Raw genomic sequence first — 26497 nt, 5'->3', positions numbered from 1 at the left:
TACTGACAAGATGCATGTATCTCCACGGTGTCTGTCTAGCTCCCGCCTATATTTTCTTTAGATTGGTAGGATACATCTCTTTATTGTAATATTTTTGAATATTTGATGAGGGTTGTTGACGTCACCACCTGTATTCAATATAGAGATGCTATATTATGAGCCTCATATCATAAATATGCATAGCTATCTCAAGACTCCGATAAAGTTGTTTATTTTTTATTGCCGATGTCACGTGTCCTACCTATATCAGAACGCTTAAACATTACGAAACATATATTAGATTAAATAAATCTCACTTAGAAAATAAGCCATACTTTTGTTTCTTGACCAAATTTGACACCTTCATTGATCTCCATATAAAAACACATTGCTTTGTTTCGCGATAAAAAAAATATTTTTTAAACGTCATCCTGCTGGAGGGAGATAGGGTTTCCGCCGAGTTAGGCCACTCTGCCGACTTCAATTTCCTGCAGTTGCTCTTCACCAGCTGCAACTTGCACCCATCGCCAGCATTGTGGGAGGCACAATTTGCCAACCAATCATTAGTGGGGGGGGGTTTTACCCACGCGAACTGGACTGAAGATGTGACTGAAACAGGAAGTAACTTTGCCGCGATTCATATAGTGAATATGTACAATTGAATGTGATATTTAAGGCTCAGTCCCCCAATTGACAGTACAACATATACACATATAACTCGTTTATGGGTGTGTGATATGTGGGTTGGAGACATGTTTATTTCGACATTACAAAGAATAACGTTTATAAGCAATCGCAACACTACTATGTTGCACTGATCCCTGCAGTTAGAAAACCACATTAGTGTCCCACATTCGGCTGTAGCAGATGCACGTCTTCGACTTCACTCCTCGGCTTTCGTCTGCAGTCGGTTGCTTCAGCCTCAAAGGCTCTGCGTGGTCAATCCAATATCTAAAGTGGGTGGCCATACAGCATTTACTGCGATATACCGCCTCTGCAGTTAGGGCATGTATACTTCCTGCGCTTCGCTGAGCAGAGATGTTGTGAAGGAAGTGAGTTTGTGATTGATTATACTGGACCTCCCGCCCCCAACTACCATCAAATAAAATAACATGTCATTTGTCAAATGCGCCGAATACAACGGGTATAGTAGACCTTACCGTGAAATGCTTACTTACAAACCCTTAACCAACAGTGCAGTTCAAGAAATAGAGGTAAGAAAATATTTTCTAGATAAACTAAAGTATAAAATAACAATGTAGGTATCGGTACTGAGTCAATGTGTGGGGGTACAGGATAGTCGGGGTACTGAGTCAATATGTGGGGGTACAGGTTAGTCGGGGTACTGAGTCAATGTGTGGGGGTACAGGTTAGTCGGGTACTGAGTCAATGTGTGGGGGTACAGGTTAGTCGGGGTACTGAGTCAATGTGTGGGGGTACAGGTGAGTCGGGGTACTGAGTCAATGTGTGGGGGTACAGGTTAGTCGGGGTACTGAGTCAATGTGTGGGGGTACAGGTTAGTCGGGGTACTGAGTCAATGTGTGAGAGTACAGGTTAGTCGGGGTACTGAGTCAATGTGTGGGGGTACAGGTTAGTTGGGTACTGAGTCAATGTGTGGGGGTACAGGTTAGTCGGGTACTGAGTCAATGTGTGGGGGTACAGGTTAGTCGGGTACTGAGTCAATGTGTGGGGGTACAGGTTAGTCGGGGTACTGAGTCAATGTGTGGGGGTACAGGTTAGTCGGGGTACTGAGTCAATGTGTGGGGGTACAGGTTAGTCTGGGTACTGAGTCAATGTGTGGGGGTACAGGTTAGTCGGGTACTGAGTCAATGTGTGGGGGTACAGGTTATGTCATGTAGGTAGGGGTAAAGTGACTGAGTCAATGTGTAAAAACAAGTGTTAATAGTCTGGGGGTAATTGTTCAGGTCTTATGGCTTGGGTATTTTGTATTTATTATGATTCCATTAGTTTATACAATTTTAAAAATATTACAATACATTCACAGAGTCAATGTGTGCCCTCAGGGGTATCCAGGTTATGTTATCGGGTCTGTGTATGCACATGTCTGTATTATTAATATTAGTCTGTGTATCCAAGGGGCCAAGTTCTGACTGCAATTTTCCCAAGTCCTTTTTTGTGGCACCTGACCACATGACTGAACAGTCGTGTGACAAAACTAGGTCCTGTAGGATCTGCCTTGTTGATAGTGTTGTTAAGGCAGAGCATCGCTTTATTAAAAAAGTTATACTGCTGCACATTAACATCTGCACTGTTAAGGAGACTTTTGGACCTAGACTTGGCGATCCGGTACCGCTTGTCGTGCGGTAACAGAGAGAACAGTCTATGACTGGGGTGGCTGGAGTCTTTGAGAATTTTGTGGGACTTCCTCTGACACCGCCTAGTATATAGGTCCTGGATGACAGTAAGCTTGGCCCCAGTGATGTACTTTGCATTTATTAGCACCCCGGTCATTGCCATACCAGGCCGTGAGTGGGTTATACATATTTAAAAAAATATTGATCTTGATTTAATTAGAACCGGCCCGCAGACCGCACATTCAGCCCGCAGATTTACACGCACCAATACTACATTTCCCACAATGCAACGGTGACGCACCGAGCAGTAGGCTGCTTCATTTCAATATTTATTGGCACAGCAGTTGTCAGCATCACAGTAAAATTAACTTTCAGATACCCATCAAAAATGGCAAAACGGAAGGTGGACACTGAGAACCGGGGTTTCAAACAAGGTGGGAGTCGGAGTATTTGTTCACGGAGGTAGCTGGAAAACCTGTGTGTCTTCTGTGTGGAGAAAGTGTGGCGGTACTGAAAGAGTATAATCTGAGACGACATTATGAAACGAAACACGCGGACAAAAACAAGAATATGGACATGGAACAAAGGCTACAAAAGGCAGAGGAATTAAAACGAGGCCTCAAATCTCACAGGCTCTGTTCAAAAAGCCAAATCACAAGGCCAGGCTGCTGTCAAGGCCAGTTTTATTTTGGCAGAAGAGATCGCTAAATCAGCCCGGCCATTTACGGAGGGGGATTTCATCAAAAACTGCATGATTAAAGTTTGTGACGAAGTTTGCCCAGAAAAAGGCAACTCTTTTTAAATGTGAGTCTGAGCAGAAACACCATTGCCGAGAGAGTAGACCAGTTGTCCATCAATCTAAAAGAGCAGCTTGTGAAAAAGGGAAAAGATTTCATTGCATATTCCTTGGCTGTGGATGAGAGCACCGACATTTCTGACATTGCCCAGTTGTCAATTTTCATCCGCGGAGTGGACTCCAGCCTAGCGTGACAGAGGAGTTTTTGGCTTTACGTCCTATGCATGGCACAACTACGGGCATGATTTGTATGAAGAGGTGTCAAGATGTGTAAATGAGATGGAGCTGCCTTGAAAAACAAAACCGAGGTCCTGTGGAGGATCTGCCGAAGATACGGGAAAAGATTGCGACAGGTGAGTGACAGCTTATCATTGTATTGTTGAAAATGGAGCATGTAATGAGCATCATCACGCGCACAGTTAACTTTATCAGAGCCAAAAAAAGTTCAAGGCATACGGAGTTAGCGGAGCATGGTGCACACAGATCGATGCACAGGGAAAGGTGCTTCAAAGATGTTTCGAGCTTCGTGAGGAGATTTGTCTGTTCTTGGACAGCAAAGGGAAAGACACAACACAACTCCGAGACGAAATGTTTCTGTGTGAAATGGCTTTTCTGTGTGACATTACGAGTCATCTGAATGCAATGAACCAGGCAGGGTCGGGCTTGTCATCTCTGATATGTACAGTACAGTGAAGGCATTTAAAACCAAACTGACTCTGTGGGAGACGCAGATGCGGAAAGAAAATTTGAGCCACTTTCCCAGCTGCCAGACCATGAAAGAGAACTACCAGTGGGGTGGCTGATAAAATAGTCTTTGAGACGCCGATTTGCTGACTTTGAAGCACAAAAGCAGGTTGGGTAACCCATTTGCTCTGACGTGGAAAGCTCACCACCAAACCTCCAAATGGAGTTGATTGACCTATATGATGCACTGAGGGCAAAATATGACAGTGGGTGCTGCGGAGTTCGCCCCGTTTCCTCCCCGACACAATGCCCCAGCTGCGCATCCAGGCTGCTCAAACGTTGTCTATGTTTGGCAGCACATACCTGTGTGAACAACTGTTTTCTTTGATGAACTTGAACAAAACATCACACAGAAGTCGACTTACTGCTGAACACCTCCACTCAATTCTGAGGATTTCCTCAGTCAGAGTAGCACGAACATTGATGAACTTGTGGAAAAGATCAAGTATCACCCTCAATCAAACCAGGCAATCACATATTTAGAGTTTTTACTCAGTTCAAGTTTAAAAGTTAAAGTTTAATATTTGTTTTCACTGGATTTTTGCACTTTATTTTATTGTATTTCTCCAATTATATTTTAAAATATTTCAGTTGAGTGGATGATAGAAAAGATGGTTTCTTTCATTTAATGCAGCTGAAAATTAAAGAGAACATAAGAAAATATTGCTTTATTTATCTGATCATAGAATATATTTGATCTGGTTCAATTAGATCTATATTGTCATTTAAAAATTTTCAATGAACATTCGAACAGTCCGGCCCTCGGCTTGTAGCTAAATTTTTTATTTGGCCCTCCGTCCATTTGACTTTGACACCCCTGCTCTAGATGGTGCAGCTGGAGAACTTTGTGAGGATCTGGAGATCTTGTCAGTCTCCCGAGGGGGAAAACGTGTTGTCGTACCCTCTTCATGGCTGTATTGGTGTGTTTGGACCATGATAGTTTGTTGGTGATGTGGACAGAGATGGGTTTGGTGATGATTCAACACTTAAAAGTTACAAAAGAAGGATAACCTTCAGTTTACAAAAGGCACAAATTCTGTCCTTGGTCACGTGCCCAGTTTTCGACCTTTATCATCACCTCAACCAAACTACAGAAATACGTCATACTCTATAACATCATTGATTGGACACGACGACTAGGTGGATCTCTTTCTGATTGGTGATTGGCTCAAGCTCCTGCCACTGGGGTACTCTGCTCCTTCAGCGTGTGTTATCAGTGAAAATGGCGAGCTGGTGTGTACGAGCTGTAAAACAGAGTTACTCTGTTGTAGCATCTTCTTCAATAATAAGGTAATACATTACGAGAGTACATGTTAATACGGTTGTTCAGAGCATTGTCTGTAACGTTGTGCCATCACCCTTGGCCAGGGGCTAACGTTAGCTTGCTAACTAACGACCTGTCATGTAACGTTAGTTATTGTACTGCTTTCGTAATGAGAGTTCAATAGCACATTTCTGATAGCAGAATCCCATTTAATTCAATTTCTATGCGCCTTGTTCAAAGCTGTTAGCCTATCAACTAATCCAATGCAAACTAGCTAACTACAGTACCGCAGGTTTTAATGTTAAGCTATTTTGGGTGTAGTTTGGTGGCACACCATAGCAAAGGCAGTTGGCTTCGCTACTAAAATGCCACAATGTAGTTTACCTGTATCTGGGCCAAGGAGAGATTGCAGTCAGAGAGACTCTAATGTGTGTAACGTTACCGTAGATCATTACCTAGTCTCTTCGCTCCGGGAGACCTGTACACATCCGCGTCACCGAAGGCAAATCTGAAATGCTTTATCTGTCGGTACGGGCCCAATGTGTGAACTGTGGTAAAAAAAATTAATAAAAAAACTGTTGAAATCCACATTTTTCCGACGCACACTTCCTAGTCAGCAATATTCTGTAATTGCCACACGAGATTACCACGTGTTCCCAGATGGCAGCGCTATTTTATGGAGATTAGGCTATATGGTGATGAATTCTGTAAACTCCGGGAAAGTTTAATGTAAACGTTTATTTTCACACATTGTAAGGCCCGCACCGAAAGGTAAACTATTCTTGATTACATATTTTCTTTTTCTTTAGATGACTTGGGAAAAGTTGATCTGAAATAGGTAAACCCAGAGGGCTTGTAAATATGTCTTCTGGGTATGGGATGTAGCCTTAAGCAACGGGATACCAGAGGCTAACCATTAACATGGTATTACCATGTTAATACATTTTTTTAAACATGTACCATATACATATTAAGTAATCATGTTTGGATACCAGTACAGTGCACTAAAGTGACCAATGCATTAACATCTAAACCTATGTTGTGTATCTAACCCATTTCGCCGTCTCTCTCTGCTCTGTTAGGGCTTCCCCACGGCTCCTATGCACAGCAGCCCAGCAGAAAAGCGGCCAGGGGTCGGAGGAGGACCAGCATGCTGAGCAGAGCGCAGCAGAGAAGGGCCTTGCTGAGGAGAAGGGCCAGCTGGAGGAGCAGCTTAAAGAGGTCACGGTGAGTCTGGCTCCAGGGTGCAGTTTCCAAATCAATCAAATGTGTTTATAAAGCCCTTCTTACATCAGCTGATGTCACAAAGTGCTGTACAGAAACCCAGGCTAAAACCCCAAACAGCAAGCAATGCAGATGTAGAAGCACGGTGTCTAGGAAAAACTCCCTAGAAAGGCCAGAGTCTAGGGCAGGGTTGGGCAAATGTTTTGCCTCGAGGGCCACATCAGGATTTTGCAATTCAACGGAGGGCCACATTTAAGGGGACCAATTGTTTGTTAAAATCCATTTTCGGGGGCTTCACAAGTGGTGCAGTGGTCTAAGGCACTGCATCGCAATGCTTGAGGCATCACTACAGACCCGGGTTCAATTCCAGGCTTTGTCACAGCTGGCAGTGACTGGGAGACCCATGAGGCGTCGCACAATTGGCCCAGCGTTGTCCTGGTTAGCAGAGGGTTTGGCAGGCCGAGATTTCCTTGTCCCATCGCGGTTCAGATTGGGTGAGGGGAGGGTGATCCTAGATCTGTACCTATGGACATTTTAACATCTTGGCCATGTTCTGTTATTATCTCAACCCGTGGCGGGCCAAGCGTATGAGTGCTGACAGTGCCAAGTGTACAGCATTTCTTCCGACACATTGGTGTGGCTGGATTCCGGGTTAAGCGGGCATTGTGTCAACAAGCAGTGCTGCTTGGCTGGGTAGTGTTTTGGCTCTTGACCTTCGCCTCTTCTGAGTCCGTACGGGAGTTGCAGCGATGGGACAAGCCTGTAACTACCAGTGGGATACCATGAAATTGGGGAGAAAAAGGTCTTTATTTTTTTAAATATATTTTTTTTATAGCTCTTGGGGGTGCACTTTGCTGCCCCCCTCCCCTTGGTCTAGGGGCAACTTTACCCTAGTCCTAGGTCGCCACACCAGTCACTATAAGTCTGTTCCAATATCCAAGCTAGAATACTACCTAGAATGAAACCAGTGTGTTAGGCATGGTTTCCTAGTGGTATACTAGTGTGGAATAGTATTTTGGTTAACCTTACCCTGTCTGAATCTCACTAGTCAGAAGAGCTTTGAGAACAGGATTGTCTCTTGGCCTCAGCTTTTCTGTCTGTGTCTACAGGACAAGTACAAGCGGTCCCTGGCAGACACGGAGAACCTGAGGACGAGGAGTCAAAAGATGGTGGAAGACTCAAAGTTGTATGGTAATCTAACATTTGCATATTTATTTGATTCTCACCAGTGAGACAGACATACTTATAGGTGGTTTTTAAAACCATCCTTTTGGTTCATTGATGTCAAGCAACATGCAATATAAAGTTAATCTGGAGGTACAGTGAGCTCTGTATGTATTGGGACAGTGCCAATATAAAGTTAATCTGGAGGTACAGTGAGCTCTGTATGTATTGGGACAGTGCCAATATAAAGTTAATCTGGAGGTACAGTGAGCTCTGTATGTATTGGGACAGTGCCAATATAAAGTTAATCTGGAGGTACAGTGAGCTCTGTATGTATTGGGACAGTGCCAATATAAAGTTAATCTGGAGGTACAGTGAGCTATGTATGTATTGGGACAGTGCCAATATAAAGTTAATCTGGAGGTACAGTGAGTTCTATGTATTGGGACAGTGCCAATATAAAGTTAATCTGGAGGTACAGTGAGCTCTGTATGTATTGGGACAGTGCCATTTATTGTTGTTTCGTCTCTGTACTCCAGCACTTTGGATTTGAAGTGATACAATGACAGATGTTAAAGTGCAGACTCAGCTTTAATTTGAGGGTATTTTCATCCATGTCGGGGAACCGTTTAGAAATGACAGCACTTGTTGCACATAGTCCACCCATTTTAGGGAACAAATTTACTTGTGTATTAAAGTAGCAAAAAATGTAGTATTTGGTCCCATATTTCCAGCACACAATGACTACATCAAACTTGTGACTCTATAAATTTGTTGGATGCATTTGCAGTTTGTTTTTGTTTGTTTCAGATTATTTTGTGGCCAATAGAAATGAATGGTAAATAATGTATTGTAATTTTGGAGTCACTTTTATTGTAAATGAGAATAGAATGTTTCTAAACACCTCTACATTAACGATGCTGCCATGATTATGGATAATCTTGAACTGTGTACAAATATTGCTTTCATTTCTAAACGGTTCATCCGATATGGATAAAAATACCCTCAAATTGAAAGCTGACAGTGTGCGTTTTAACCTCCGTCAATTGTGTAATTTCAAATCCAAAGGGTTTGAGGACAGAGCTGAAACGACAACAAATGTGTCACTCTCCCAATACTTTTGGAACTGCATATTCAATGATGTTGTTCATTCTATGTTTTCTAAAAGAATACTAACTCATCTCTCCTTTATTTTCGCACATTTCAGGAATCCAAAGGTTGTGCAAAGACCTGCTGGAGGTGGCGGACATCTTGGAGAAGGCGACGGAGAGCGTGCCCAGTGAGGAGGTGTCCTCTCAGAAGAACCCCCACCTGAAGAACCTGTACGACGGCCTGGTGATGACAGATAAACAGATGCAGAAGGTGTTCGCCAAGCACGGCCTGGTCAAGCTTAACCCAGACGGAGGGCAGAAGTTCGACCCCTATGAGCACGAGGCTCTATTTCACGCCCCTGTGGAGGGTAAAGAGCCCGGCACGGTCGCCGTAGTAACCAAGGTGGGCTACAAACTCCACGGGCGCACCCTCCGGCCGGCATTGGTGGGCGTGGCCAAAGCCCCTTGATTAAAAAAAAAAAAGGTTCAGTATGACCGTGATGTCATTGTTTTTGCCTGGGTGACAGATCACCTTGGCTACTGCAGGCTGGTCAAAGCGCCCCACCCAACCACCTAACGTTGCCTCAGAGGCGGGAATCCAACTTGAACTAATATTATTACCATGGACGACATCACAGCCTGTTTTGACTTTGCATACCGATTCTCCACCCTTCTCCTGAAGTGTGCACTTGCTCACTCCCTGTCATGAATTAAAAAGCATTGGATTGGCTGGAGGGAGTTTACGGCATTGTTAAGTCCATGACAGGAAGTGTGCAAGTGCATACTTTGCGGGGAAGGATGTCGAATTGGGACACAAGCCCGTGTATCTGCCAGGTGCAATTATGTTTGAGCAGAAGCAACACTTGTGATGGCACATACAGAACCAGTTTGACAAGTCATTTCTGTCCTATTTCAGTCATCAGGATCAGATTCCTGTCCAGTCATTGTAATTGTTATGGATGGGAGAATGTAATGTACCTCATTATTATATACCAAACTGCTGTCATTGTTTTCATTGGACAAACATAGTACTTTCAATTAATTTAATTGGAATATATTTTTCCCTATAAGTAATGCGGTCTTTGGCACAATTTAGCCCTGTGTATTGCCGTGTTTGTATAGCTTCCAGTGACAGCTTAACATGTAGTCCAGGCCTCTCCAACCCTCTTCCTGGAGAGCTGCTGTCCTGTAGGTTTTTGCTCCAACCTCTGTTGTAACTAACCTGACTCACCTCATCAACCAGCTAATTGTTATAATCAGGTGCGCTAGATTAAGGTTGGAGTGAAAACCTACAGGTCGGTAGCTCTCCAGGAACATGGTTGGAGTGAACCTACAGGTCGGTAGCTCTCCAGGAACATGGTTGGAGTGCACCTACAGAATGGTAGCTCTCCAGGAACATGGTTGGAGTGCACCTACAGAATGGTAGCTCTCCAGGAACATGGTTGGAGTGCACCTACAGAATGGTAGCTCTCCAGGAACATGGTTGGAGTGCACCTACAGAATGGTAGCTCTCCAGGAACATGGTTGGAGTGAAAACCTACAGAATGGTTAGCTCTCCAGGAACAGGGTTGGAGTGAACCTACAGGTCGGTAGCTCTCCAGGAACAGGGTTGGAGTGAAAACCTACAGGATGGTAGCTCTCCAGGAACAGGGTTGGAGTGAACCTACCGAATGGTAGCTCTCCAGGAACATGGTTGGAGTGAACCTACAGGTCGGTAGCTCTCCAGGAACAGGGTTGGAGTGAACCTACAGGTCGGTAGCTCTCCAGGAACATGGTTGGAGTGCACCTACAGAATGGTAGCTCTCCAGGAACATGGTTGGAGTGAAAACCTACAGGTCGGTAGCTCTCCAGGAACAGGGTTGGAGTGAACCTACAGGTCGGTAGCTCTCCAGGAACAGGGTTGGAGAGCCCTGATGTAGTCTGTTTCATTTTCAGAAATAGTCTGGACAGTTTTAAGTGAATGGAGGTGAAATATGCAATATTACACAATACATTAATGTTGTATGTATGTAAAAAATACCTCAGAGGCAACCACAGACGTAGTTCAGCTGCTGCACTACAGTAGGAGCCGGCAGAGAGTATGGTTGTCAAAATGAAAATACGCTCTAGCGAAATCTACAGATTCACCGGAGATACGCAATCATGCTGTTGAGGCTCTAATGTAATCATTCCAGACTTCATGAAAGCAGAACACTATCTCGCCGCTATGGCAGATGTCGCCCTAGTGGTGTGGGACGTTGACAGTATAATGACGTTAATTAGTCTTAACTACTTAGACTGGATAGTCTGTGTGCCTGTAGCAGCTTCGGAGTCCCCAACAACAGGGGAAGTGGAAAGCGAGCCTGTGACATGTTAACAACAGAGACGGTACAGTATGTTTAGAAACACTGTGTTAACCAGGAGACACTATAACTCCTCCTCCACATTTACTGGATTGGTTGAACAGTGCAGAAGAGAAACTCCCCCCCAACAGTTAGTTTTTCTCCTCGTCAAGATCCTCTACATACTGGTCTTGTTTCATGCGTTTCTTTTACGAATGCTATGTTAGATTTAGTGTGCCTGTGGACAGTTGTCCTGTTCAGTGCCACAGCAGCGTCTAATAAACAGATTCACTTGGACTTGCATGTCCATTGTTTTTAATTTGGCCCATTTCCCTGTATGTAGGACACTTGTCTGCAAATATTACCACATACTGAACTCACCAAATGTTGTGAAAATAAAACCGAGGAAGCCGTACAGTATAAAGGATTTTCATTTTTAATACAGAACATACTAACACCCTTGAACAGTTGTTTTCACCTTAAACCAGATAAGGAGATATGTAGTCTTTGATTGTGAACTACGCCAGTTGTTGGGACAAAAATAAAACATCTTCAAGTAGATGATGGGAGAACCAAGGGGCCTCGTCAGTGTCCGTATACTCAGAGGCTTATGGGGAAGAAAAATAGAGCATATTTATTTCCTCTGTGGTATGGTAAATGTACTATGATGGAATGCTAATATTAAGGCCTATACGAATGCAGTCACAACATTATTTCACAGTGTCTAATGTAATACTGTTTCTATACAACCCACCCCACATCTCTACTGAAGTTCACCTCCGTTTTAAACAGGCTAACTGGACATCGGAGGGAGAAGGTGCCACGGGACATTTTAAAGCACCCGTGCTTGGAACAGACACATTTCACATAAATGGAAAACCAGGTCTAAAACCAACTGTGACAGTCGTCCTTTTTCTCTTCTACCAGAATATTTCTGCCCTTTGATAGTGTTCTTGCAAGGCCATATGTGAACACTAACCCAGTGGTTCTAAACATCAACAACAGGTATTTTCCCCATTCGGTTTCACAACCCCTACTTTGAGAACCACTGCACTAGCCTTAATTGAACGATGTGACTGTAAAACACTGAACCAGGAAGATAGATGAAGCAAATGTAGTAGGTATATCATTTTTTTTACGATGACTTAACTCCCTTTGAATAGATGGAACAGTAGCAAACTAAACAGCGAGCAACGAGTCACAATACAATAATCATGCAGCGCGTATTCATGAAGAGGCTAAAACCAGTCTGGCAGGATGACACACCGTTAACCCCACAATGCCCCTCTAAACAAGGGGCAGGCAAAAGGCTAAAACCAGTCTGGCAGGACGACACACCGTTAACCCCACAACGCCCCTCCAAACAAGGGGTAGGCAAAAGGCTAAAACCAGTCTGGCAGGATGACACACCGTTAACCCCACAACGCCCCTCTAAACAAGGGGTAGGCAAAGGCTAAAACCAGTCTGGCAGGACGACACACCGTTAACCCCACAACGCCCCTCCAAACAAGGGGTAGGCAAAGGCTAAAACCAGTCTGGCAGGACGACACACCGTTAACCCCACAACGCCCCTCCAAACAAGGGGCAGGCAAACTTAACCGGGGGTGAAAAAAATAGATATGCAACATTTTTGATTTGTGCTTTAGGATCGCATGTCATTGGTTAATGCCGATATTTAAAGCTTTTTATTTTCTTTAGAAGTCGAGTAGAGTGAACCGCCTACTAGAATCAGAAAACGTGCAACGTGTGGAACAGAATAGTATGGAGGAGTTAGGCTTATCTACTCCCCTCACAGTGCCACATTCTGAGCCTGACAACACCACAAAGCTACAGCGTCATAATGGGGATTACCGCAGTGCTTTATGAAAGCGTTAGCTGCCAAATACTGACCCCTCTATGCTTAGCATCTCTTCATGGTAAGAATGATGATGATAACCCCTGCTTTCCAACACAGTGCGGCTGTATTACTGTTTGAATAGGCACTAACCTGTGCTCTCCAAGACAACATCCTAACCTAAAAGGAAGCTAGCCTGGTCCCAGATCTGTTTGTATCGTCTTGCCAATGACCATAAGAGTTGGCAAGATGGCACCAACTGATCTGGGACCAACTATTTATACTTTGAGAACCGCTTTGAAAACCAGTGTTGTCTGGTTTGCCCAGTAGTCTTAGGTGATCCTTCACTGCAATAAAGAGAATGTATCATCTACCCATACATTATCATTCATATGGATGCAAATACAAAAATATATATTTGTTCCACGTTCTCCAGTAAATGGTATCCAAACTTTTTTTTTAAGAAAGAGGAAATCTTTTGCATATATTATACATATTCACAAACAGTCCGGTGGTCGACGACTTGGGTCAGAACTTGACAAAAGGTGGTAAAATTGAGCTTGGTCCAATCTGGAGCTTACGACACATCTCCCATTGTTTATAACAAGACACAGAGACGCAACAATCCAACAGAGAACAAGAGTCATTGTCCCTCTGCAATCCTTAGTCCCCACAAACTCCATACACATTGTTAGGACGTGTCCTTAGTCCCTACAAACTCCATACACATTGTCCCTCTGCAATCCTTAGTCCCCACAAACTCCATACACATTGTTAGGACCTGTCCTTAGTCCCCACAAACTCCATACACATTGTTAGGACGTGTCCTTAGTCCCCACAAACTCCATACACATTGTTAGGACGTGTCCTTAGTCCCCACAAACTCCATACACATTGTTAGGACGTGTCCTTAGTCCCCACAAACTCCATACACATTGTCCCTCCTGCAATCCTTAGTCCCCACAAACTCCATACACATTGTTAGGACGTGTCCTCAGTCCCCACAAACTCCATACACATTGTTAGGACGTGTCCTTAGTCCCCACAAACTCCATAAACATTGTTAGGACGTGTCCTTAGTCCCCACAAACTCCATACACATTGTTAGGACGTGTCCTTAGTCCCCACAAACTCCATACACATTGTTAGGACGTGTCCTTAGTCCCCACAAACTCCATACACATTGTTAGGACGTGTCCTTAGTCCCCACAAACTCCATACACATTGTTAGGACGTGTCCTTAGTCCCCACAAACTCCATACACATTGTTAGGACGTGTCCTTAGTCCCCACAAACTCCATACACATTGTTAGGACGTGTCCTTAGTCCCCACAAACTCCATACACATTGTTAGGACGTGTCCCAGTCCCCACAAACTCCATACACATTGTTAGGACGTGTCCCAGTCCCTACAAACCCAATGGATTGTTAGGACGTGTCCCAGTCCCTACAAACCCAATGGATTGTTAGGACGTGTCCCAGTCCCTACAAACCCAATGGATTGTTAGGACGTGTCCCAGTCCCTACAAACCCAATGGATTGTTAGGACGTGTCCCAGTCCCTACAAACCCAATGGATTGTTAGGACGTGTCCCAGTCCCTACAAACCCAATGGATTGTTAGGACGTGTCCCAGTCCCTACAAACCCAATGGATTGTTAGGACGTGTCCCAGTCCCTACAAACCCAATGGATTGTTAGGACGCGTCCCAGTCCCTACAAACCCAATGGATTGTTAGGACGCGTCCCAGTCCCTACAAACCCAATGGATTGTTAGGACGCGTCCCAGTCCCTACAAACCCAATGGATTGTTAGGACGCGTCCCAGACCCTACAAACTCAATGGATTGTTAGGATGTGTCCCGGGATATCCAGCCACTCTCTGTGAGGAAACTGAGGATGCGTTTCTTGAGCACCTTGTCTAGGTAGCTGGGCAGCCGGCTCTTGGAGGGAATGCCCTGGCTCTTCTGTAGGTGGTCCTTGATGATGATTGTCTTGACAGTCAGGTAGCGCGTGGGGCTGAGGTTAAGTGAATTGCACAGCACCTTCTCCCGGTCTGACAGCAGCTCGAAGCCCGCCAGGTTCTCTATGGCCGGGAACTCGCCATCCTTGCCCTCCTCTTTGATAACACCGCCGCCCACTCCTGTCCCTCCGCCAAGCCCTCCCCCTGTCCCTCCGCCCCGGCCCGTTTTCGAGGTAGCTACGCTCTTGTTCTCCTTGCGTTTCTCCCGTTTGTGCCTTGCCGCCTCGTACTCGGCCGCCTCGTCCAGTCGCGCGATGCCGTTGCGGCGGTAGCGCTGCAGCTCCCGTACTTTGGCGCGCAGCACGCGCTCCTTGTGCATGTTGTGGAACAAGTCCTCAAACTCCCGCTGAGCCATGAACTGGCACATCCCCCGTAACTTGATCCGCTGCTCTTTCTCCTCCTTGGGGATCTTACGCTTCGGCACCGTCGGGACGGCTGGAGCTCCCGGCGTCACCGCGGGGGTGGTTGGCGTCGGAAGGCTCCCCACCACTCCGACGACGACGCCACCACCACCACCTACAACTCCCAGCGTGCTTTGCTTCTCCTTCTTGTCGCGGCCTAGGAAGACGGGCACCAGGTTGTAGTCGCGGGCCACATTTTTGCGGCGCTGGCGCTCGCGGAGCTTGCGCACGTACATGTCCACGTGCGCGCGCTTCATCTCGATCTCCACGTCTTCATCGTCGTAGTTGACCGACAGGCCACTGATGAGCTTCTCCGCCTCCTGGTCGTACTCCATCTCATAGTCGTCGCGGAGCGGCATGTAGCCCAGCTGTTGCTGCTCGCCCAGGGTCACGTCCAGGGGAGGCAGGGGGGTGGTGAGGCTGGGGGACAGGGGGCCGCCGCTGGGGCAGGTGTGATCCGTCACCCGGTTGGGGATGCTGTCGGGGACGCAGGCCTTTCCCAGGTTGCCATGGATGTACATGCCGACGTAGTGGTCCATGACATCCTGGGGGGTCCGAGATGCCCCTACATGAGTGGCCATGTCCTCCTGAAAGACCAGCACACACACAGGCCAGTGTTACTGAGAGGGGGATTACATCCCTGCAAGCATTTAGGCTACACAGACACACACATAATGCATGCATTGCTATACGTTCACTATTAGCATAGACGTGTGTTGAATTCCATTGAAAGGAGATCAACATATCCATTGAAACAGACTAGCCTACATTATACCAAACGTTTCCTGTATGTTCATAATGCATTGCACATTTGCAACATCGTGGATTGTAATGTGCGTTAGCATGGAAAAGTTGCATTCATCAAGACTTAGCTAGCTAGCTGTATACAGGACTAAAGTACATTTCAAGTATTGCAGAGTTGATCGATATGGCCAACTCTCGACAGAACCTGGCTGTCAGTCTGAAGTTGTCTAATGTATACGGGTCTATATTGCGTTATTTTTCAAGAGAGCAACTTTACTCATTCACATTTAGTCTACATATTTTTATACGCGTGCTTGTATTATATAGCTATCTGAAAAGTAGCTAAGCTATAAAGTGAAATACCCAGTTTCCAAAGCCATATTGCTCGATCGCGTCGAGGAGCGACTGCTCTTCCCTGCTAGTCCATCCTCCCTCCGCTTCGGGACCCCAGAGGGTGAAGCGCCCGCCGTCGACTTGCTGATAACCGTGCCATCGCCGGTGATTACCGATTTCTGCACCCGCGGAGAAGCACTCCGGACAAAGTTCGATATCTGGACAGTCAGTACAGCGAAGCCGCAGGTTCGTAACGTCTGCAAGGCAGTTTACGCAGTACTTCTTTCCTAGGTCGGCCATGTTGCTGGCTTCTGCTTGTTGTTGGAAGCAGCAGTGCCGCGGAGGGAGGGCCTGCGTGCTGGAGTGTCTCTGGTCAGACTACTGCGTCTCATTAATATTAATGAACTTGGCGCAAAAGCCTGTGATTGGCTTACATGCCCAGTTTCCAGGACAACTCAAAACACAAATGGTTTCATTAAAGAACAGTTGCTTATGTGTGAAGTTCTCGTTTAGGATTTCTTGACCTCGTTTTATCCTAGAAAACATCTATTTGAATGTTGCCTTACAACCGGGGACTTAATTGACATCTGATTTTCTAGCTTGTTTTTAGCCAGAAATACTTAAACTAAATTCCCATTCTCATGGATGGGAATGCAGAGCAGAAAGAGAATGACCCTGGGTCCAATCCCAACATTGAAAACACAGAGCTGAAGAACGATGAGCAACTCCAGCATACACCAGCTGAAGAGCCCTCAGAAGAGGGCAAATCCACTAATGCCGATTACTGTAAGAATAAAGCTGACATGGCTACAGATGAGGCTGAGGAGGTGGTAGCAGTGGAGCAGAGTGGGCAAGAGTCTGAAAAAGCTTTAGGGGAACAGGCAACAGAGGGTATCTCAGCTGAGACAGAGGGAGGGAACCCAGCCGCTTCTGAGCCAGGAGAGGGCGCTGGAGATGAGTCACCCACAGGACCCAACCTACCAACGAGTGAGACATTCGAAGAGGGAGAGGTCCCGGAGATGAAGCCTCTAATAGGGGAGCGTCTCTCCCGCGAGGGGAGCCTCACACTCGAAGATGTCGACAACAACAATGACGATGAAGACGGACCGCCAAAACTAGACCCAGGGACTCCCGAAGGGGAGAGTTCCGTGCAGGTTGAGGAAAAGGGTCCCTTTCTAACCAAAGAGACGGGCCCCAGCATCGACTACAAAGAGTACATGAACTTCCTTTATGAGTTGCAGGCGGAGAAGGACAAACTGAGCCAGGTCAACGGTCAGCTCCAGATCAAGCTGGTGGAGTACTTCCGCAAGAAGACAGGTGATGACGCACGTCCTGAGAAGGAGAAAGCCGTGTCGGACCAGGAGCAGCGCTACCAGAAGTACATGGCCATCATGGAGGACCTGAAGTGGCAGCACCGGCTGGACTCGGAGGCAGCCCAGCAGCAGGCAGAGGAGCTGAGGCAGCAGAGCCAGGAGAAGCTGGGCCAGCTGGAGACCGAGTGGAGCACTTTCATGGCACTGAAGCGCGACGTGGCCGTGACAGCCCTGAGCCGGCGCCTTGGGAAACAGGCGGCGGCGGTCGAGGTAGAGCAGATCCAGGCGGCCGAGCAGCGGCGCCAGAAAGAGCTGGTCACCGTGCGCCTGGAGAATATCAAGCTAAAGAACAAGACGCGCAAGTTTGAGGCCACACTGCGTGCCAAGGAGATGCTCGCTGAGGGCCTGCACCTCATCGACTTCGAGCAGCTGAAGATAGAGAACCAGACGTATAATGAGAAGATAGAGGAGCGCAATGAGGAGCTCCTTAAACTGCGCAAGAAGATCACCAGCACAGTCCAGGTACTAACCCATGTGAAGGAGAAGCTCCAGTTCGTGCAGATGGAGAACCAGGCCAAGCGGGCCCAGTTGGCTGAGGTGGAGGTGGTGGTGGCCAGGAAGAGGGATGTGCTGACCAGGACCAAGCAGGCCAGGGATGGCCTCCGCATGGACAACCTGAAGCTGCGCCAACGCTGCGGCCTGCTGGGCAACGAGATCCTGCTGAGGGACTTTGAGGAGAAGGTCGACGCCTCAGACAACCTGGAGGAGAGGCTGGAGGGGCTGAAGAGGAGGCACGCAGAGCTCATACTGAAGTGTGCCGGGGTCAAGAAGAAACTGGAGTACACCAAACCCTAACCCAAACCCTAATCCTAACCCAAACCCTAACCCAAACCCTAACCCAAACCCTAATCCTAACCCTAACCCTAACCCAAACCTTAATCCTAACCCAAACCCTAATCCTAACCCAAACCCTAACCCAAACCTTAATCCTAACCCAAACCCTAACCCAAACCCTAATCCTAACCCAAACCCTAACCCAAACCTTAATCCTAACCCAAACCCTAATCCTAACCCAAACCCTAACCCAAACCCAAACCTTAATCCTAACCCAAACCCTAATCCTAACCCAAACCCTAACCCTAACCCAAACCTTAATCCTAACCCAAACCCTAATCCTAACCCAAACCCTAATCCTAACCCAGACCCTAAGCCTATCTCAAACCCTAATCCTAACCCAAACCCTAATCCTAACCCAGACCCTAAACCTATCTCAAACCCTAATCCCAACCCAGACCCTAAACCTATCTCAAACCCTAATCCTAACCCAGGCCCTAAGCCTATTTCAAACCCTATTCCTAACCCAAACCCTAAGCCTATCTCAAACCCTAAGCCAAACTGAAGTGTGGAAATCGAGGAGCGGAGGCGACGAGAGGAAACGTGGAAACAATATGCTTGTAGGAAATTAGACTCCTTCTCCACTCACGCGTCATCAGGCAAATGACATTTACAGCGGTAGAATGAAACGTGTAAAGTGCTAAGGCTAGATGTGCAAGACATGTTATAGATTAAAAGAAAAGTAGCGTGTTGTTTTGAAATGTGTGCATGTAAGCAACAGTTGATTCAAAGGGGGAGTGGCAGATTTCAAAACTCCTCTGCAGAGCATACACAGAGGATGCACTTTAGTATCCAACGCGAGAGGAGTTTAGAGGCAGGTAGGAGAGTCTGCGAAGTCTGGTGACATGATAAGTGAGGGTAGTAACCAAGGGGATGGAACTCGGAGGCAGGGTTGGAGGCGGGGTCTACTTGGGGCAACTTCACGTCTGGTTGGCTGGGGGTTACTCCTCGGTTCACCTACAAACAAATTGACACTCTCCTCGACCACTTATTGCTTTCCGGGTCACGGAGGAAAGAAGGACTGAGGAGTCAAGGAGAGGACAGACTTTTCCAATTGAGAATCTCCCAAGGTCTATATGATCAGTCAGAAATCATCAACTGGTCATAGACGGAAAACATATGTATAATAAGTAGTCTGTTATTTTATTTGCTGACATGTTTGAGTTGTTTTGCATTTACAACCCCTGATAATATAATAACAGTTGTCATGAAGGAAATTGTCATACTCAAGGTTGGTAAGCGGTTTATTTGCAACTCGTTTAAGTTGTCATTAAAATGTGAAATTCAAATTACATTAGCAAATAGTTGTCCAGATATCAGAAATCAGATGCCAAAAAAACATTTCAATTTCCTGTCAAATCAAGTACAGGCCAGGGTGGAAATAATTAGTCACTTATCAAACATCTTTATCAAAAAAGAAGTGTCAAACTGCTGACACATTTAGCACTTTGATAATCAGCAACATCTACTTACTAACAACTGTTGGGCCAAAGCAATACTGTGCTGAGCACACATCTTTCATGAAATATAACTTTATTATCAGCCTAGCGTCATTCAGGAGGATGTGTTGAAGGGGAATCTGGTTGTACTTTTAATTTCTCCAGGATTTTGCGTACCCAGAGTGCAGTGACATCCAAGCAAACCTCTTGACCTGACGTCTTCAGAGTTGCACTGTGCATAGGACAACAGGGGAGAGAAAGAAACAGCTATGTTAACTCAAAACATTCACAACATGAAGTCGATGTTTTACCGTAAGAAGAAAATGTAAGTTTGGGCATAGATTAGGTTTAGGAACGAGGGTTATGGTTGGGGATAGATTAGGTTTAGGAACGAGGGTTATGGTTGGGGATAGATTAGGTTTAGGAACGAGGGTTATGGTTGGGGATAGATTAGGTTTAGGAACGAGGGTTATGGTTGGGGATAGATTAGGTTTAGGAACGAGGGTTATGGTTGGGCATAGATTAGGTTTAGGAACGAGGGTTATGGTTGGGCATAGATTTCAGATGTTAAAGTAGGGAAAGGCATGAAATTTAACAATGTACATTTATTTTTTTTATTTTCTGCCGGGTCAAATATACACTGTCTTCACAATAATTCTCTCTCTCTCTCTCTCTCTCTCTCTCTCTCTCTCTCTCTCTCTCTCTCTCTCTCTCTCTCTCTCTCTCTCTCTCTCTCTCTCTCTCTCTCTCTCTCTCTCTCTCTCTCTCTCTCTCTCTCTCTCTCTCTCTCTCTCTCTCTCTCTCTCTCTCTCTCTCTCTCTCTCTCTCTCTCTCTCTCTCTCTCTCTCTCGTGAGTAAATGATGTCCAATAATAAAGTACAACAGTGAAGCTTACATAATCTCCACAACGTTGCAGCGTGAAGAGGGTGCGTTAAACTGCATTTTAGAGATTAACCTTCCTATCCTTCTGGCCTCCTTTTTGATGCACATGCATCTCTGCAGACCAGGCCTGCATGAGACAGAAACAGAGGAATACACTTGATCAACGTCACTACTGATATATACTGAGTGAACAATACATTCAAAACACCTGCTCTTTCCATGACAGTCTGACCAGGTGAGTCCAGGTGAAAGCAATGATCCATTGTTGATGTCACTTGTTAAATCCATTTCAGTCAGTGTAGATGAAGGGGAGGAGACACGTTTAAAATAGATTTTTAACACATTAAAGATGTGTTTTTACTGTAAATACTTCTTCCAGTATGAAAACAAGGATAAACCTTTAGACATTGAGTTTATTGTTGTTAATAGGTAGGTACAACAAGGCTGGAGGTAAAATAGCTATACTACTACCCACAACCCACCACAGTAAGACATAGAAACATAGTGATTGACCACTGTAAACTGAGAATAACAACTGTAGTTAGTTACCCCTGTTGTCCAAAGCGTCCTTTGGACCCATTGGGTCCCGGGGGTGCTGGGAGTGCTGGTTGTGCTTGTGCCTGTTCATCTCCAAATAAAAAGTCCATGCCTAATTCCCTTGGTGGTGTCATGCTCATTTGTTCCTCTGTCTGTGTGGTTGGGGACAAGGATACTGCAGAGGTGTTTGGGCTGGGGGTTGTGGTCCCTTCCCAGTCTGGGTCAGTTGAAGGCCTGGGGAATGCGGAAAATGTCAAAATATTACAGTTTGTTACATGCTCAGTTAAAATAACCACAAGGACACAGAGGAAGGAATAGGATGTCAGATCTTTACCACAATATGCAAGCGATGTATAAAAAAAACTGGAAACGAGTAAGAAAGAACAGTCCCCACTGATATGAGTAAGGATGCACAGCTAAGTGATTTTATCAGATGAAGAAAACAATGCACAAACAAGCTTCAATTGAGAAACTAAAAATGTAACTAAGACCTCATATTGTATTATATCTTACCCACAATCTCACCCAAACAGTGGTGCAAGGTATCTTGTGAGAGAGGTATTCACACAAACCTTCCTACCATCTGCCAGTGTCTCACTAGGAGAGAATAGCAGCAGTGGTTAATGGCTGATAGATACTGACCATTCAATTGGCCTTTGACCATTAACACATTGTCATAACCCTTTCACCCCACGCACGCGCACACACGCGCACACACACACACACACACACACACACACACACACACACACACACACACACACACACACACACACACACACACACACACACACACACACACACACACACACACACACACACACACACACACACACACACACACACACACACACACACACACACACACACACACACTCACATGATCTCAGTGGAGTTACACACGTCCGTTGCAGGGAACCTGAAGTCTATGCTGCTGACAAGAGACCGGTCAGTTGTGTGTTCCTGCCACGTCTTGCAGCGACACCCTTCCCTCTCTATCGGCCCCAGTTCACCATGGCCTGGTGGGATGCCTTAACAGTGGCAAAGTCAATCGGTCATTGATAAACTGATAAACCGTTATTTGTATTGCTACTACAGCTTTACAACTACATTCTATCTAGAACAGGTGCTATCTAGAACAGGTGCTATCTAGAACAGGTGCTATCTAGAACCCGTGCTATCTAGAACAGGTGCTATCTAGAACAGGTGCTATCTAGAACAGGTGCTATCTAGAACCCGTGCTATCTAGAACAGGTGCTATCTAGAACAGGTGCTATCTAGAACAGGTGCTATCTAGAACCCGTGCTATCTAGAACAGGTGCTATCTAGAACAGGTGCTATCTAGAACAGGTGCTATCTAGAACCCGTGCTATCTAGAACAGGTGCTATCTAGAACAGGTGCTATCTAGAACAGGTGCTATCTAGAACCCGTGCTATCTAGAACAGGTGCTATCTAGAACAGGTGCTATCTAGAACAGGTGCTATCTAGAACCTGTGCTATCTAGAACAGGTGTTATCTAGAACAGGTGCTATCTAGAACAGGTGCTATCTAGAACAGGTGCTATCTAGAACAGGTGCTATCTAGAACAGGTGCTATCTAGAATCTAAAAGGGTTATTCGGCTGGCCCTATAGGAGGCCCACTTTGAATAACCGTTTTTTTGGTTCCAGGTAGAACCCTTTTGGGTTCCATATAGGACCCTTTCCACAGAGGGTTCTACGTGGAACCCAAAAGGGTTCTCCTATGGGGCCTTCCGAAGAACCTTTTTGGATCCCTTTTTTCTAAGAATGTAAACATTCAGCTTGTTGAACCGATTAAAATAGGCCTTTAGAATGAAATATGTAGCTTACCCATGAAGTTTGCCACAAGTGATGAAGAATTGACAGCCATTTGAAGAGTGGAGTTTATATCTGATAAAAGATATTAAAGTAGGATGTGATGGACTTCTCTAACCTGTATTAGCTTGTGATTTATGGATGAAGATGACTTGTGATGTCTTAAAGCTTTAGGTAGTGGCCTTGTCTTGCAGCGACACCCTTCCCTCTCTACCGGCCCCAGTTCACCACTGTCTGGTGGGAAGCCTTGAATAAGTACATCAGTTATTGATATTGTTGACTCACAACTGTATCACAATTCAGCACGATGAACTGATTAACATATAGTCTATAGTCTAAAATGACCTCAGCTGCAAGTGATGAGGAATTGACAGGCATTTCTGACTCTGAGGGAAGAGTTGAGTTTGCAAGATACATGACTCAAATCTGTTATTAAAAGTAGGATGTGATGGATTGAATGTGTATAACCTCTAATCTATACTTTTGGTATGAGGTCTTGGTATGAGGATGGTATGGGGTATGAGGATGAGGATGAAGATATCTTGTTATACGTTTCAAAGCTCGAGTGACCCACCTTCCTTGTCATCCGACAGGGGAGACATTGCCAGTTGTGTGCTCTCAGCTGCCTCCTTGTTGATAACCGTTTGTCTGGGCTCTGGTTCAGCGGTTGTACAGTGCGAATCATCAGAGATTTTCAGACAAAACTCCTCGAATCTCACGGCCACCACATCTGTATCTGGGCTCTCCACTGTGGTAAGGGCAGTGTAACAAGAACATAATGTACCAACAGCAGCAAATATACACAACATATTCATATGCAGATGATTGAGAGAATATATTTAAAGCATGTGTCCTCAACAAAGTCAGTATAACAGATAATGTGAAGTATTATTGCATAAATTCAACGACACACTATAGTATCATTTAACATCATTAGCAATGTAATGAATGAAGATGATATTAACAACACAATCAAAAAACAAAGCAGTATATCCAAATTTTTATCTAATGAATTGTAACATTTACTCAACTCCGAAACAGCTGACATATTTCTATAAACATAGATGGTAAACTTACTAAACATAGATGGTAAACTTACTAAACATAGATGGTAAACTTACTAAACATAGATGGTAAACTTACTAAGCATAGATGGTAAACCTACTAAACATAGATGGTAAACTTACTAAACATAGATGGTAAACTTACTAAACATAGATGGTAAACTTACTAAACATAGATGGTAAACTTACTAAACATAGAAGGTAAACTTACTAAACATAGATGGTAAACTTACTAAACATAGATGGTAAACTTACTAAACATAGATGGTAAACTTACTAAGCATAGATGGTAAACTTACTAAACATAGATGGTAAACTTACTAAACATAGATGGTAAACTTACTAAGCATAGATGGTAAACCTACTAAACATAGATGGTAAACTTACTAAACATAGATGGTAAACTTACTAAACATAGATGGTAAACTTACTAAGCATAGATGGTAAACTTACTAAACATAGATGGTAAACTTACTAAACATAGATGGTAAACTTACTAAACATAGATGGTAAACTTACTAAACATAGATGGTAAACCTACTAAACATAGATGGTAAACCTACTAAACATAGATGGTAAACCTACTAAACATAGATGGTAAACCTACTAAACATAGATGGTAAACCTACATGGTAAACTTACTCTGAGCTGCTGGAGGATGGAACAGTAGAATCACAAGTAGAACCCCGGTGACCACGAGACAACCCATCATCCACAGTCTCTCTGACTACAGCTTCATGGATAACTGTTGCTTGTCTGGATCCTTATAGTGAGTGATCTTCTCCTGAGAGACAGATGGTAAATAGTTGTGTCTGAAGATGTGTGTGGTGTTTAATGGGCGGATCAACTCATACACCCACTAAAGTGAAGTGAGTCAGAGGTTTATAGTAGTGTTTATCTAACTAAACCTGACACCCCCTAATGTTTCAATGATGATCCTGCAACTGTGTGTCGTACTAGGTACTCGTTCCAGCCAAGCATGAGTAGTGTGTATTAAACCTGTTGGACACACTGGGGCGCTCCAAGACCGGAGATGGCCACACTTGCACTACAGACATACTGTCTGAATGTCAGAGGAGAGAAGTATGGGTAATCAAACATCACACAAATATAAAATAAACTAAATGCGTTCTCTGTTTTTAATTCAGTTGAACCAAACAGATATAAAGCTGCTCTGGGCTCCCGAGTGGTGCAGCAGTCTAAGCCACTGTATCTCAGTGCTAGAGGTGTCACTACAGACCCATGTTTGATTCAAGCCTTGATCATATCCGGCCATGATTGGGAATCCCATAGGGCAGTGCACAATTGGCCCATTGTCGTTCTGGTTTGGCCGGGGGTAGGCCGTCATTGTAAATAAGAATTTGTTCTAAACTGACTTTCCTGGAGAAATAAAGGACTACTACAGAATTGTAGACAACAGATGGTGATATTTGAAAGATATTGCTAAAAGTGCATCCTGTAGTTTCATTTCTGCTTTGAGTGTCTCAGACTGTGGAGGAGGTGGGGTCTTAACCAGGGTAAGACACTGCTTAGTTCATATGAAGCTTGGATCACTTTGATTGTTTGTGCAAAAAGTTATGAGCACAAAGTTACACATTGCACCTTTAATAACGAACATTTACATACAGTCTGTTTTCATTTTGTGTCATCTTTTACCCAATAAAACGTTGATGGCCCACTGGCTGCTGGAAGCAAATGTTAACTCGTTTGTTGTCTACAATTCAACATTTGATGTCTAATATTATACTGAACAAAAAAATCTAAAAGCAACATGCAACAGTTTAAATATTTAGCTGAGTTGCAGCTCATATAAGGGCAGGGGCTCAGCCATGAGGGGGGCTGAGAGGGCATAGGCCCAGCCAATCAGACATTTTTTCCCCCCACAAAAGGGTTTTATTACAGACAGAAATAATCCTCAGCTCCTCGATTGTTGCCCCCAGCACAAGGTGCACCTGTGTAATTATTATGCTGTTAAAACAGCTTCTTGATATGCCACACCTGTCAAGTGGATGGATTATCTCTACTTTAAATGATCTTTGATTTGATATGAAACATGGGACCAAGACTTTACATATTGTGATTATAAACTCAGCAAAAAAAAGAAATGTCCTCTCACTGCCAACTGCGTTTATTTTCAGCAAAAAAAACATGTGTAAATATTTGTATGAACTTAAACAAGATTCAACAACTGAGACATAAACTGAACAAGTTCCACAGACATGTGACTAACAGAAATGGAATAACGTGTCCCTAAACAAAGGGGGGTTCAAAATCAAAAGTAACAGTCAGTAGCTGGTGTGGCCAC

At 44.8% G+C, this 26497-nt stretch overlaps 4 protein-coding genes and 1 long non-coding RNA gene across 14 annotated transcripts; 3 read left to right on the top strand and 2 right to left on the bottom strand.

The window, feature by feature from the left end:
• The first annotated feature begins 604 nt into the window (after positions 1–604).
• LOC118391872 (grpE protein homolog 1, mitochondrial-like) lies at positions 605–9574 on the top strand. 2 transcript variants are annotated; one of them, XM_035783347.2, is made up of 4 exons: positions 605–935; positions 6181–6325; positions 7432–7513; positions 8694–9574. In XM_035783347.2, exons 1-4 carry the CDS (start codon positions 847–849, stop codon positions 9044–9046), a joined length of 669 nt encoding a protein of 222 aa, XP_035639240.1. In that variant the 5' UTR covers positions 605–846; the 3' UTR covers positions 9047–9574. The 2 variants fall into 2 exon arrangements, with proteins under 2 accessions (XP_035639240.1, XP_035639241.1); XM_035783348.2 differs by lacking the exon at positions 605–935 and adding an exon at positions 4962–5124.
• Positions 9575–11311: 1737 nt separating this feature from the next.
• On the bottom strand, positions 11312–16672 carry LOC118391870 (transcriptional adapter 2-beta-like). 7 transcript variants are annotated; one of them, XM_052459333.1, is made up of 3 exons: positions 16260–16672; positions 13721–15739; positions 11312–13513 (listed from the first exon to the last, which is right to left on the bottom strand). In XM_052459333.1, exons 1-2 carry the CDS (start codon positions 16527–16529, stop codon positions 14579–14581), a joined length of 1431 nt encoding a protein of 476 aa, XP_052315293.1. In that variant the 5' UTR covers positions 16530–16672; the 3' UTR covers positions 11312–13513; positions 13721–14578. The 7 variants fall into 7 exon arrangements, with proteins under 7 accessions (XP_052315293.1, XP_052315294.1, XP_052315295.1 ...); XM_052459334.1 differs by having other exon boundaries at positions 13803–15739; XM_052459335.1 differs by having other exon boundaries at positions 13844–15739.
• Positions 16673–16704: 32 nt separating this feature from the next.
• Positions 16705–19738, top strand: LOC118391869 (coiled-coil domain-containing protein 96-like). The gene has a single exon (XM_035783344.2). The coding sequence runs from the start codon at positions 16871–16873 to the stop codon at positions 18395–18397; it is 1527 nt and encodes a 508-aa protein (XP_035639237.1). The 5' UTR covers positions 16705–16870; the 3' UTR covers positions 18398–19738.
• LOC118382299 (uncharacterized) lies at positions 19663–25011 on the bottom strand. Of its 3 annotated transcripts, XM_052459341.1 has the most exons (8): positions 24835–25010; positions 23703–23876; positions 23144–23203; positions 22175–22325; positions 21820–21891; positions 21307–21528; positions 20771–20884; positions 19663–20107 (listed from the first exon to the last, which is right to left on the bottom strand). In XM_052459341.1, exons 1-8 carry the CDS (start codon positions 24902–24904, stop codon positions 19987–19989), a joined length of 984 nt encoding a protein of 327 aa, XP_052315301.1. In that variant the 5' UTR covers positions 24905–25010; the 3' UTR covers positions 19663–19986. The 3 variants fall into 3 exon arrangements, with proteins under 3 accessions (XP_052315301.1, XP_052315303.1, XP_052315302.1); XM_052459343.1 differs by lacking the exon at positions 21820–21891 and having other exon boundaries at positions 24835–25011; XM_052459342.1 differs by lacking the exon at positions 23144–23203 and having other exon boundaries at positions 24835–25011.
• Positions 20101–20609, top strand: LOC127906707 (uncharacterized). The gene is made up of 2 exons (XR_008062475.1): positions 20101–20365; positions 20402–20609. It is a non-coding gene; the product is annotated as an uncharacterized LOC127906707 (long non-coding RNA).
• Positions 25012–26497: the final 1486 nt, after the last annotated feature.

This window comes from Oncorhynchus keta, chromosome 13 (assembly GCF_023373465.1).
Source record: "Oncorhynchus keta strain PuntledgeMale-10-30-2019 chromosome 13, Oket_V2, whole genome shotgun sequence".
Taxonomy (NCBI): Eukaryota; Metazoa; Chordata; class Actinopteri; order Salmoniformes; family Salmonidae; genus Oncorhynchus; species Oncorhynchus keta.
Note: the sequence above shows the minus strand (reverse complement) of the source record. Positions and strands in the feature narration are given on the sequence as shown.